Genomic DNA, 11,158 nt, shown 5'->3' on the forward strand with positions numbered 1-11,158 from the left:
CCCATTTAAATCCATAGTGGCACCTCCTAGGTTGTTGTCAACAACATAGCCAAATCGTAACACATCATAGAAATTGTTCAGACTTCCAGCACAGTCTGTTTCTGGTATATCCAAGGACCCAACCTCAGGCCAAACTGATTCTTATTATTTGATTTTACAACATTTCTGATTTTGCTGCAGTCTGAACAAAGCCTTTCTTAGTGTTGCCCGTGTGTAAGGCAGGACTTTTTTTTTTAACCTCCTATCTTGTCTTTATCTGTATCTGTATGTCATTCATAGCACAGAGTCATCTGCATATAAGATGAGGGGTTTATCTTATTTATATTAAGAAAGGGAGGAGGCCCAGAACATTTCACTGAGATGATCCACAAGTGATGCTGCACTTATTTCTTCTTATGATCAGGTAGGAATTTCTTCCATTTCATATTCTGCAAACAGAAAATTTTTTAAAAAGTCATTACATTCATATATTGCTGCTTACAACGATATCTGGAATACAGGTTCTCCTTTCAGACTTACACTTTTACTCCAGGTGGACTTGGACTTCTTGGTCTTTATGTCCTCCAGTGTCTCGTAAGTGTTGCCTTGAACAGTGGTAGCCTCACCAGGGAGCTGCTCATAGGTGTTATCAGGCAGCTTGGCAGGAGGTGTTGCCTGAGGGACCGCAGCGTACATGCCGTCTCCTTGCTGAGGAGAACTCCTTTCAGGTCCCGCAGAAGTCTGGTACAGCGGGTTGGATCTCAAGATTTCCAGATCATCACTGTGCTCCTCTGGCTTGCTGCTGCTCAGCCTCAAACTTTCACGGTGTACATGGAGGGAGTAAGTTTGGCAGGTAACTCTCTTTACTGGAGTAGATGATGTGAGAGATGAGCTGCTAAGCTGGCTGGAGTACTCCTCCTCCGAGCTGCTGTTGTCCAGTTCTGGTAGGGATTTGCTCCTGCTCTCTACCTGCGTCAGCTGAGAGGTTGTGATGCCAGGAAAAAGATCACCAGGATATATTGTGTCAGTGGTATTAAATGAGTCTTTATTAGACATTAGCGCCAAATTTGTGTTTGCCATGTGTCCCTCTGGTCTGTATGAGTCCATCTGGGATTTATTTGGATGTGAAGCTGTATCAGACAAGGAGCCACTCAGGGAGAAGCCTAGAGGAATCCCCCCTTTTGGTACTGGAGGTGGACCCTTGAAAACATTGCAAAACAATGACAGTGTAACAAAACAGTCCCATGACACAATCCATTAGTACTTTTTAATTCAACTCAGTTCCATTTTATTTTATTTTATTTTATTTAGCACCAGCTCATGACAATAGCTGCCTCAAGGTGCTTTTTATTTGCAAGGTAAAGACCCTGCAGTATTTGAGGGAAAAGCCCAACAATCACATTGAGCCCTTTGGGGAAAGAAGAACGACTGGTTGGGGGTTGTGGCAGATGGCAGTACGGCATACTGGAGCTATGCTACACTTCGATTTCTGTCCACTTAAAGAGCTACACTGCTCAAATAAAAGTAAACAACAAAAGTAAACAAAGCAACACTTTGAAAACACATCAAATCTCAAAAATTATATTGATATCTATATTGATGTGGACTGGGTAATGTGATAAATACTGAGTCTATTTAAGTATGTCTAAGATTTTATTCTCAACACTGAGTAGATCAGCATTATCCCAGATTTTTAAAGGCAGAACTTTCTGATATAATTGTTTGGTCAAAATTTAACTTTAGATCTCAAAGTCGGTTTGACGGGGATGCTGAAAGAGGCCTTTGCCATCAGGTATACATAAAAACAAACAAACAAAAAAGCAGCAAAGTTAAAGTTGTGATCTTAATCCAACAGACATGTAAGAGACAGACAATAAAGCAGGCAGTTAATTTGAGGAAACCCACCAGCAGAGTTAAATCTGTCTGTACTCAGAATGGGCTGAAATACCTCCGAGTGGAGGTGCAGGGCTGAGAGCTCAAATGCTTTGTTGCAATTACTGCTGAAGATAACACCATAATACTGAGAGGTTAATACAGTTTCCTCACAGAAGTGTAACACTGTGTCTTTTTCGGTTTCCTTGTCTGGCTCATATTTTAAGTCATATTTATGCTAAATTATGGAGGCTTCACAAACTTTTAAGTACTTCTGTATTTTGCTTTTAGTGTTGCATGATGCCACTTAAGCTATTATATTAAAAACTAAAATATAAAGCCATAATTCCCCATAATTCCATAAAGCCATAATTCTGTAATTATATAAAACACATAGGTCTGTTGGTGCCAAGCTTCTTGGCACTTCAAAGAGGTCAGTTCAAATGTCCATCTTACCTCGGACAGAGACATTGCGTCCACAGACACGGTCCCTGTCAGCTTCCTGGATTTAGATGGCAGTGTGGGTGGTTGCACTGCAGGAGGGTAATGTTGCTGCTGAATCCTTTGGTTAGCACTCGTATGGCTGTGATGATGACCTTTCTGGTCCCACAGAGTCCGCAGCGCCTGCACGCTCACTGCCGACTTCTTTGTGGTGTTGTAGTTCACCACATCATACAGATCATTTGTGTCTGCCTGAAAATTACCAGCAGCGTTATTGTCTCCTAGTGGTTTCTTTCACATGTGGCTTCAACAAGGAAAACCAGAGAGATGTGGACATGAAATGAAATCAAAGCAGTCAGGAAACCTGAACACCTCTCCAAAACCATCATGAAAACACCAAATGAGGGAATATCTTTTGGAAGATTGTGTTCATCCCTCCCGAAGAGTTCCAGATTTGGAAAATCAATAAACTTACTTAATGTTATTTGTTTTAAAATCAAGTCATTAGTTTATTTGGCAAACATAATAAATAATGCTGTTATGATTGTATATAAAATACTTTTAAATAAAAGAATAAAAAAAGAAGAAGAATATGTTACAGACATTTTTGTTGATTTATGAAAGACAGGGTTGTATGTTTTCAGAATTTTTAAAAAGGAAGTATGTCTGGGTGTCATTTTTTAACAGCATTTACTTAGTTTATGTATCTGTCATGGCCCCGGTCTGGTTTTAGTTTTTCCCCTTCTTGTTCCCTCACTCTTGTCTATGCCAAGTTCACATGTCGGTCTGTTAACTGTCACTTCCTGTTTCACTTTGGCAGGATTTTGCATTGTGTGCTTTTAGCGCTTTTGCTTCCCCTTGTCTCGTTAGTGTGCTTCAGCTCCTCTGTTCCCCCAGCTGCTTCCACTCTCCTCTCATTATCTTTTGTGTATTTATACTGTCTGCGTCCTCCTTCTGTTCTGTGTCAGTATCAGTGAGTTTGTCCATGCTGGCTGTTTTTGACTGTATAACATTTAAACATTGGCATGCTAACATGCTTACAATGCTAATATTCTTTACATTTTATCACTTATATAATCTGAATTGTGTTAACATGGTAAAACAAATCCCAATACACACACTGCTGTGACATAATGACCACCTCATAGTTTATATCAGACCTGGGCATTGGACAGCGCCAGGGCAGTATCTGACCTTTTTGTTGTTCCTGACTGGTCTGCGTGAGGTCAATGAGGAATTAAAATTCAAACAAAAATAATTCAATAAAGTCCCCATGAATTTCCAGCTCTATATTTTGGGGTGCGTGCTTTTTTGTTATTAGAAAAATCTTGCAAAATTTTCAATTTAAATTTTTATTTCTTATACTGGGTCTCGGTGCAGCCTCCCAGTTCAAGCCTTTGACTGAAACAAGTCTTTAAAGGCACGTCCCTTTGAGCCAGTGTTCATCTGACTGTTAATTCTTAAAAGGACATAAAACTAATATCATAGGAATTACTGTTAAAATATTTTACAAAAGTAAAATGTCAACCATGTGAATGTTGTGTTCTGGGAAAGGTCAGGTGATCATCTGGGCAGTAATACTGTATTATTTCTGTCATGGTCCACAGTTTTGAGCCTTGTTTTCTGCTTTGAATTCTTAGTTAATATATTCAAGTTTGTTTTGTTTGTCTTGTTCCTGTGTATTAAGTTTAGATTTGAGTTTATTGTATTGTTTATGTTCTGTTCTTTTCTTTTCTAATACTTTTTAAGTCTCCGTCACAGCTACTTGCTAGGAGGCACACTTACACCCACAAATTTCTGCTCGACACTGGCAGTTTTTGATTTCAGTTAAACCCTGAGCAAAGAGAAGAGCTACAAGACCACGGTCTGCTCCAGGGTAAGCGCGGTGGTATCCAAGTCAAACTAGTAGCTAGCCTACACAAGCCAGCCATCCCCACCATCGTACTAACCAGTGTACGTTCTTTAGACAATAAACTGAATGACCTATGGCTTCTATGGACTACCCAGAAGACTGTTGTGTATTTGTCTTTACAGAGACATACACCACCCAGAAAGGAGCTTACAAAGCCCTCGCCCACCTTGGACCACCAAACAACTTCAAAAACAGGTACAAATGTGGCCGAAGGGCCCTCGGAGACTCCAAGATTGTTTTAACACTGCAGACTGGGATGTGTTCAAACAGACTGGTACTTTGAATAATGCCACTGACCTTCAGGAGTACACTGACACCGTCATTGCCTACATCACCAAGTGCATTGATGATATGACAGACCTCAAGACCATCACTGTTAGGGCCAACCAGAAGCCATGGCTGACAGGGCAGGTTTACATGCTCCTGAACACTTGAAATGCTGCCTTCAAGGCAGCTGGGGTCAACCTGTCCCGCAGCATCAGGAAGGCTAAGAAGCAGTACTTCACTTCAACAACAGCAGAGACTCACAGACCCTGAGGCAGGGGATACAGATAATGATGGACTACAAGCCCCCACTGCAGACCTACAACACCTCCCTGTTGAATGAGCTGAGACAGTTTTTTGCTCAGTGTGAGGTACACAACAACATGCCTGCTCAGAAGTTCCAATCCCTCTCCTGTCCCGTCCACAAGGCTCCCGGTCCTGACAACATACCAGGCTGTGTGCAGAGAGACTGTGCAGGGGACCTCGCTGATGTCTTCACAGACATCTTCAACAGCTCACTGATCCAGGCTGTTGTCCCAACATGCCTCAAAACCACCACCATCATCCCTGTTCCAAAGAAGTCGTCACCCACCTGTTTCAATGACTACCATCCAGTTGCACTCACCCACATCCTCGTGAACTCCTTCGACTATAACATCTCAAGACTACTTTCTCTTCACACTGTTGACTCATGACTGCACAATATTGCACAGCTCTAATGTCTTCATCAGGTTTACGGATGACACGACCGTGGTGGGTCTCATCAACAACAATGATGAGACAAACTTCAGGAGCAAGGTGAGCTGCCTGGCCTTATGGTGCAGCCACGACAATCTTCCTCTGAATGTGGAGAAGTCGAAGGAGATTGTTGTGGACTTCAGGAGAGTGTGCCCCTAGCATTCCCCTCTGACCATCAACAGTGCTGCTGTGGAGAGGGTGAGCAGCACCAGGTTTCTGGGTGTGCATGTCACACAGAACCTATCCTGGACTCTCAAGACCACTTCTCTGGTCAAGAATGCTCACCAGCGCCTCTACTTTCTCTGCAAGCTTCGAACAGCCAGAGCCTCATTCTACAGAAGCATGATCAAGACCATCCTGACCAGCTGCATCACAGTGTGGCATGGAGCCAGCACAGCATCTGTCCAGCAAATCGTGAGAGCAGCTGAGAAGCCCATCGGTGCCATCTACATTTTTTGCACTTTTATTTATACTGTAAAAATTCAGATTGAGACTTATGTTTACACCGATCCACATCAGGTCTGAGAGTAACACAATTTCATTCCTCTGTATGTTCTGCACATTGACAATATTGACAATAAAGAGACTTTGACTTGACTTTGACTAAGTTTGTAAACCCTGACAACCTCACCTCTTTACAGCTGGAGGTCAGATATTCTCCAAAGGGCTGGATGGGGCTGACCTTGTAGTGCTCTATCAGCTCAGTGAGACTGTTGTACGTCTGGCAGTCTCCTGATATGACAAAATATCCATCTTGATTTTGGGTGATAACAAAATGGCGGCACCTGTCATTACCCCTTGGGAGAAGACAGAAAAATGAATGATAAAGAATACAGAAACAGTTTTACAAGGTTCAGTGGATATGATTTGCCTCACTTGTAGGACAGGATGTAGCCAATGGCTTTATCACTGAGGCGAATGAGAAAACTGCCCATAGTTTTATCTCTCAGTAGATCCTCTGCGTCCCTGTGGCAGAGAGCAAAACAGATCCAATTAGATTTTAATAGATCACTTCCATGTCATGAAACCTATTCCATTCACTCTCACGACTGTGGCCACTGCAAATATTGTCTCACTGTAGTGATGTGATTTTATTGCACGTTTGATCTGTATAGTATGACGGGAACAAAGATAATGTTTTATCTTATAAATTTTTGTCTTATTCATTCATATGGAGCAGAATTTTGTCTGCTCTTTATTTGCTGGGCACAACCTCTATTCCCATGACTTAACATGAAAATAGCTAAATTTCCACTTTGAAGAAGTCAGTGAGGTAAAAGCTGCTTTTTGCAAAACATATGTATGTGTAAGAGGAAAAACGGTTTTACTGACTGCACCGCTGGTGCGTTACTATCTAAACTGATCACATCCCATTTTTTTTCCAATCGTTACCAGCAACAAGAAAAGTAAATGTAAAAAAGACTCTAATTGAATCCCTAAATAAAACATACTGATATAAATATAATATAATGTTCACCTGTATTTTTTTCCCACCAGTTCAGCAGCTCTGATAAAAGGTATCAGGTAGCATGGAATGAAAATTATATTCAAACACTGCATTTCCTCAGTAGCTAGCCATAAACAAACATGGTAAAACCATAATAATGATGGGAGATATTTACAGTAGCCTGTAGATGTTAATATTCAAATATAATTCAGTAGAAGTACGAAAACCCCAAAGAAGTAGAAATTCTTAAGCATCCTAATGAAAACTATCTTCTCACATTGTTCTTTTCTACGTTGCTTACTTTCTTGTGGCGAGGCCTTGAAACCAGTCAGGGAAGTTTCCGTTGTGCTGGATGAGTGGAGTCTGTGTCTCAGTGAACCACCTGAGCACCAGCTCCTTCAGGCCTCCTTCCTGTGGCTCCATATTCAGCTCAACACTCGACTTCTTCTCCATCTGCGCCCGTAAGTCAGCAGCTAACAGAGCAGAGGCAGGACAGCGTGCATACTCTCTGCTCTGCTGACGTTTATATCTCCAAAGGAAGAAGAGGTCCCTCATTTGACTATTTCTGGTGGATGTTTCTCTGTCCTGAATAGTCGTATTGTTCCAGCTTATCTAGTTCATCTGCCATCAACTCTTCTACCTCTCACTGCACAACCCGTTTCATTTTACTATCTGTGTTCCTTGTTCCAGATTGAACTTTAACAGCTTGGTCACAAAGTAAATATCTTTTATTTTTTTGCTCTTTGCTTTAACAGATCTATACAAAAACACACACAGCTTTAGAAAAAAAAACATTTCACATGTTTCCAAACACAGCCATCCTTACCCAGTCCTCATTCTACAGCTAATGTCATTACTTATCAAAATGTACGTGTACTGCATATAAACTATTAAAGCCAAATAGCTACTTTGTGTATGTGCTATGGTCAACATTAATAAAAATGGAATTTTGCCAGTGGCCTCGTCTACATTTATTTTGCAATCCCTGGTGAGCAAAGGGAGGAAAAGAAGAGAATCACTACAAAAGATCGTAGAGGAAGTCTATGATCTAGTGGCAGTGGTGCAGTGGGTAGGCATTCACCTTGCAGCTGGAGGGTTGCTGGTTCGAGCCCCTGTCCCTGCATTGAGTTGTGTCCTTGGGCAAGACACTTAAACCACATTGCCTAACAGTAGTGCCAGTCTCTGGCTGCATGACCACAGATGCTCGTCTCTGGATGAGGGATCTGGAACCATCATTTTGTTGTGTGCCTTGTGCGCACAATGACAATGAGTTGAATCTAACATCTATAAGACTACAAGAAATATTGGAAAGCCTGAGTATGAATTCAGAGACAATTTAGAGGGAGGTGAATAAGCACAGGTGATACTAATCAAACCAGAGCAGACAGAAGGAAGGAAGACTAACAAAGACAGGAAGTAAAGCTGATAACAGTGCAACGAGAACAGGGATTACAAAATAAAAAAGGAAATGGAAATAATCCAAAACCATGAAAAAACATTCCCTAGTTATTTTTTTTTATCGTGAGTAAGGAAGAATGGAGGGAATTAGAGTGTCAGCTTCAGGCTCATCTCTGTGGTGTCATTCTCAAACAGCTGTCTGGAAAAGACTCACCTGCAATGTGTCAGGTGAAACAAAGTGGCCCATAATGCTTACACCTCAGGTCAGGAAATTTATGTATGCTAGAACTGTATAAATATGAGAATATGGTTTGTCAGATTAACCAAGTTTGTTAGTTTGAGTTCTTTATTGCCTTTGAATTTGAAACAATGCTCATCGTGTTTAACTGTCTACACCTCTGTTGGTAAATAAGATAGTACAGTAACATTTAACAGATACTGTCGCCTCGCATCAAAAAGGTCAGTTCAAGAAACAAAGTTTCTCAGAAAGAGGACTCCAAATGCAGGTTAAAGGAATTTTTAAAAACTAACTTTAATGAAGGTCAAAAAATTCAGGGTGCAACAAAGTCCAAAAGCGCACGGGGGTGAGAGGAAAGAAAAACAGGGACTCACAAGGACAGGAAACCACCCAAATCTGTCTTTCCTGGTTAAGACATTCTGGCCCAGCTAGCAGCTCCAAGTGACTGATGTGCTGCTCACACTGGGACACCACCTTGCAAAATAACATTCTCCCAATCTGAGAGCCCTGGTGCATCAGGCTAGGCTCCCTCCAAGAGTGGAGAGCTAACATGGGGCCCATGCTTGTATTTAAGTGGGCCACAGCACTCTTGATTTTGGGAATGGCTGCTCTAGAATTAAAATTTCTTCTTTGTACATGCAAGGCTTTGACTAATCAGGCCCCACCTTATTTTAAAGACCTGATAGTACTTCGCTCTCAGACTGCTGGCTTACTTGTGGTTCCTAGGATACTTCAGAGTAGAATGGGAGGCAGAGCCTTCAGCTTTCAGGCCCCACTTTTGTGGAACCAGCTCCCAGTTTGGATTCAGGAGACAGACACCCTCTCTATTTTTAAGATTAGGCTCAAAACTTTCCTTTATGATCAAGCTTATAGTTAGGGCTGGATCAGGCGACCCTGAACCTTCCCTGAGTTGCTGCAATAGGCCTAGATGGCTCGGGGCTTCCCATAATGCACTGAGTGTTTCTGTTTCATTCACTTCTTTTCACTGTGTTTGTAGACCACTCTGCATTGCAGCAGACGGTTGCCCCTCCCTGAGCCTGATTCTGCTGGAAATTTCTTCCTGTTAAAAGGTAGTTTTTCTTTTCCACTATTGCAAAGTGCGTGGTCACAGGGGGTTGACTTAGGGTTAGTTGGAGGCATCTTTATTGGGGCACAACAAGGATATAGAGTAGGAGCACCTGATATGTTCACCTGAGCATGAGCATCTAACACACCCAAAGTAGGAGGGTTTTTTTTGTTTTGTTTTGTTTTTTTGTAGGGGGTTCGTTCTTGGCAGACTATGCTAGGAAAGTGCAAAACCTTCTGGGGCTGGCAACCTGAACAGAACCTAGGTAGCGCCTCTTGGGTGGCAACAGATGAAGCAGCGTGTCCCTGCTGCTGGAGCTTCTCTCCACTCAGTCCCACAGCTAGAAAGACTGAAGCTTCTTGGATCCCTCTGGGGGCCCAAAGGTGGACCTTTGCTCCAAGCTGACTGGCATGGAACCTGACCTGGAGGCTGTGCTCTTGCTGATGGTGCACCCACAGTGCAGTGTGCACCACTCTCTTGGCAGTGGGCAGGTGGGACCACAAGAACTAGCTGTGAGCTTGGTCTTTGTAACACATCTGGGGATACTATCGAGCAGAGCCTCTGTCAGCTTCAGCTTCTGTCAGCATAAATGGCTTTAAGTGATTGCATAAATAACTTGACTTAGAACACCCAAAGTTTTTAAAAGAAAAATTATTTATCACCAAAATGACCAGCTAAAAGGAGATTTTCTAGTTTATGAACATTGGTAATCCTACCCCTAATGGATTAGGGTTGCATTTGCAATGTCCGCTGTATTGAAACAAGTCTCCGATATGGAACTGCAGGTGATGAGGTGGATGTCAAAACATGAAAAATGTAGCTGCAGCTGAACAAGGATGTAACAAGTGGCAGTCATCAAGGAAATGATAAATAAGTTGTACTTTAATTACACTATAACTACAATATCATCATGATTATGTGTTTAACCAAAGTATGAGTTGAAGTCTCCTTTCTTTTAAAAACTACTTAAAATATTTACAGATTTTTTTTTCTTTTAAAACTGTCAAATGCTAGCTTATCGCCATTTACATTTTAAGTAGGCTGTTTTAGGAGGCTCAAGGAACTTACACCATAAGTCACTGACTGCATTATTGCTACTCATTAACGTGAAAAGTCCTTCTTTTCATAGTCACGGCCGGATAATGCAGCAGGTGTATCAGGAAAAAAAAGCCTTCAGAGTGCAAAGCCACAAACCGTTTGTTTGTTTGTTTGTTTGTTTGTTTTAATGAGAGCTCACTATTTTAATCATGCTGACCTTAACAAACGCAAAATTATCATGTAGCTCCGCTCATCTCGTTCCGCACAGTGTTTCGCTGAATACAGGTTTTATCCCCATATAACTATTAAAATCATGTCCTTGAGGGCCGCCGCCACATTAAATGGGGAGTCTGGGAGTCTGGTGCGGCTCTCAGGGCTGGGATGGCCGAGGCTTCGTGATCTGTACACAACCCTGGAGGCACAGAGTGGGCATGAGGAGGCGCACACGAAGTACTTTTCAAACGGTGAGACGCTTTCTGCGCATTATCCGGTGTCTTGTGTGTTAGCGGTGGAATAACGTTGGTTTCTTCCTGCTGTTCGTGTTTCAGTTGTTCGTGGCAGCTGCGATGATTATTTTCAGGGACAGTCTCGCTGATTAAAACAAACCTTTTTTTTCCTTTCATTATTAGTAGATCGCTATTTACATTACATGTTATTTAACATTAGTCTGTGCTGTTGAAAACGTTGTGCACACTTTTGACAGGTTGTTGAACTCCTGCTGTCTGTCATTGCAGGCTGACTGACACAAGCTGAAATACAAATATC

The 11,158-nt window shown here is 41.9% G+C and overlaps 1 protein-coding gene across 1 annotated transcript; it reads right to left on the reverse strand.

Moving 5' to 3' along the window:
• Positions 1 to 278: 278 nt before the first annotated feature.
• LOC115777276 (SH2 domain-containing protein 7-like) lies at positions 279 to 7,149 on the reverse strand. The gene is made up of 6 exons (XM_030725114.1): positions 6,955 to 7,149; positions 6,083 to 6,172; positions 5,838 to 6,003; positions 2,308 to 2,544; positions 520 to 1,179; positions 279 to 428 (listed from the first exon to the last, which is right to left on the reverse strand). The coding sequence occupies exons 1-6, from the start codon at positions 7,104 to 7,106 to the stop codon at positions 384 to 386; spliced, it is 1,350 nt and encodes a 449-aa protein (XP_030580974.1). The 5' UTR covers positions 7,107 to 7,149; the 3' UTR covers positions 279 to 383.
• Positions 7,150 to 11,158: the final 4,009 nt, after the last annotated feature.

This window comes from Archocentrus centrarchus, unplaced genomic scaffold, assembly GCF_007364275.1.
Source record: "Archocentrus centrarchus isolate MPI-CPG fArcCen1 unplaced genomic scaffold, fArcCen1 scaffold_48_ctg1, whole genome shotgun sequence".
Taxonomy (NCBI): Eukaryota; Metazoa; Chordata; class Actinopteri; order Cichliformes; family Cichlidae; genus Archocentrus; species Archocentrus centrarchus.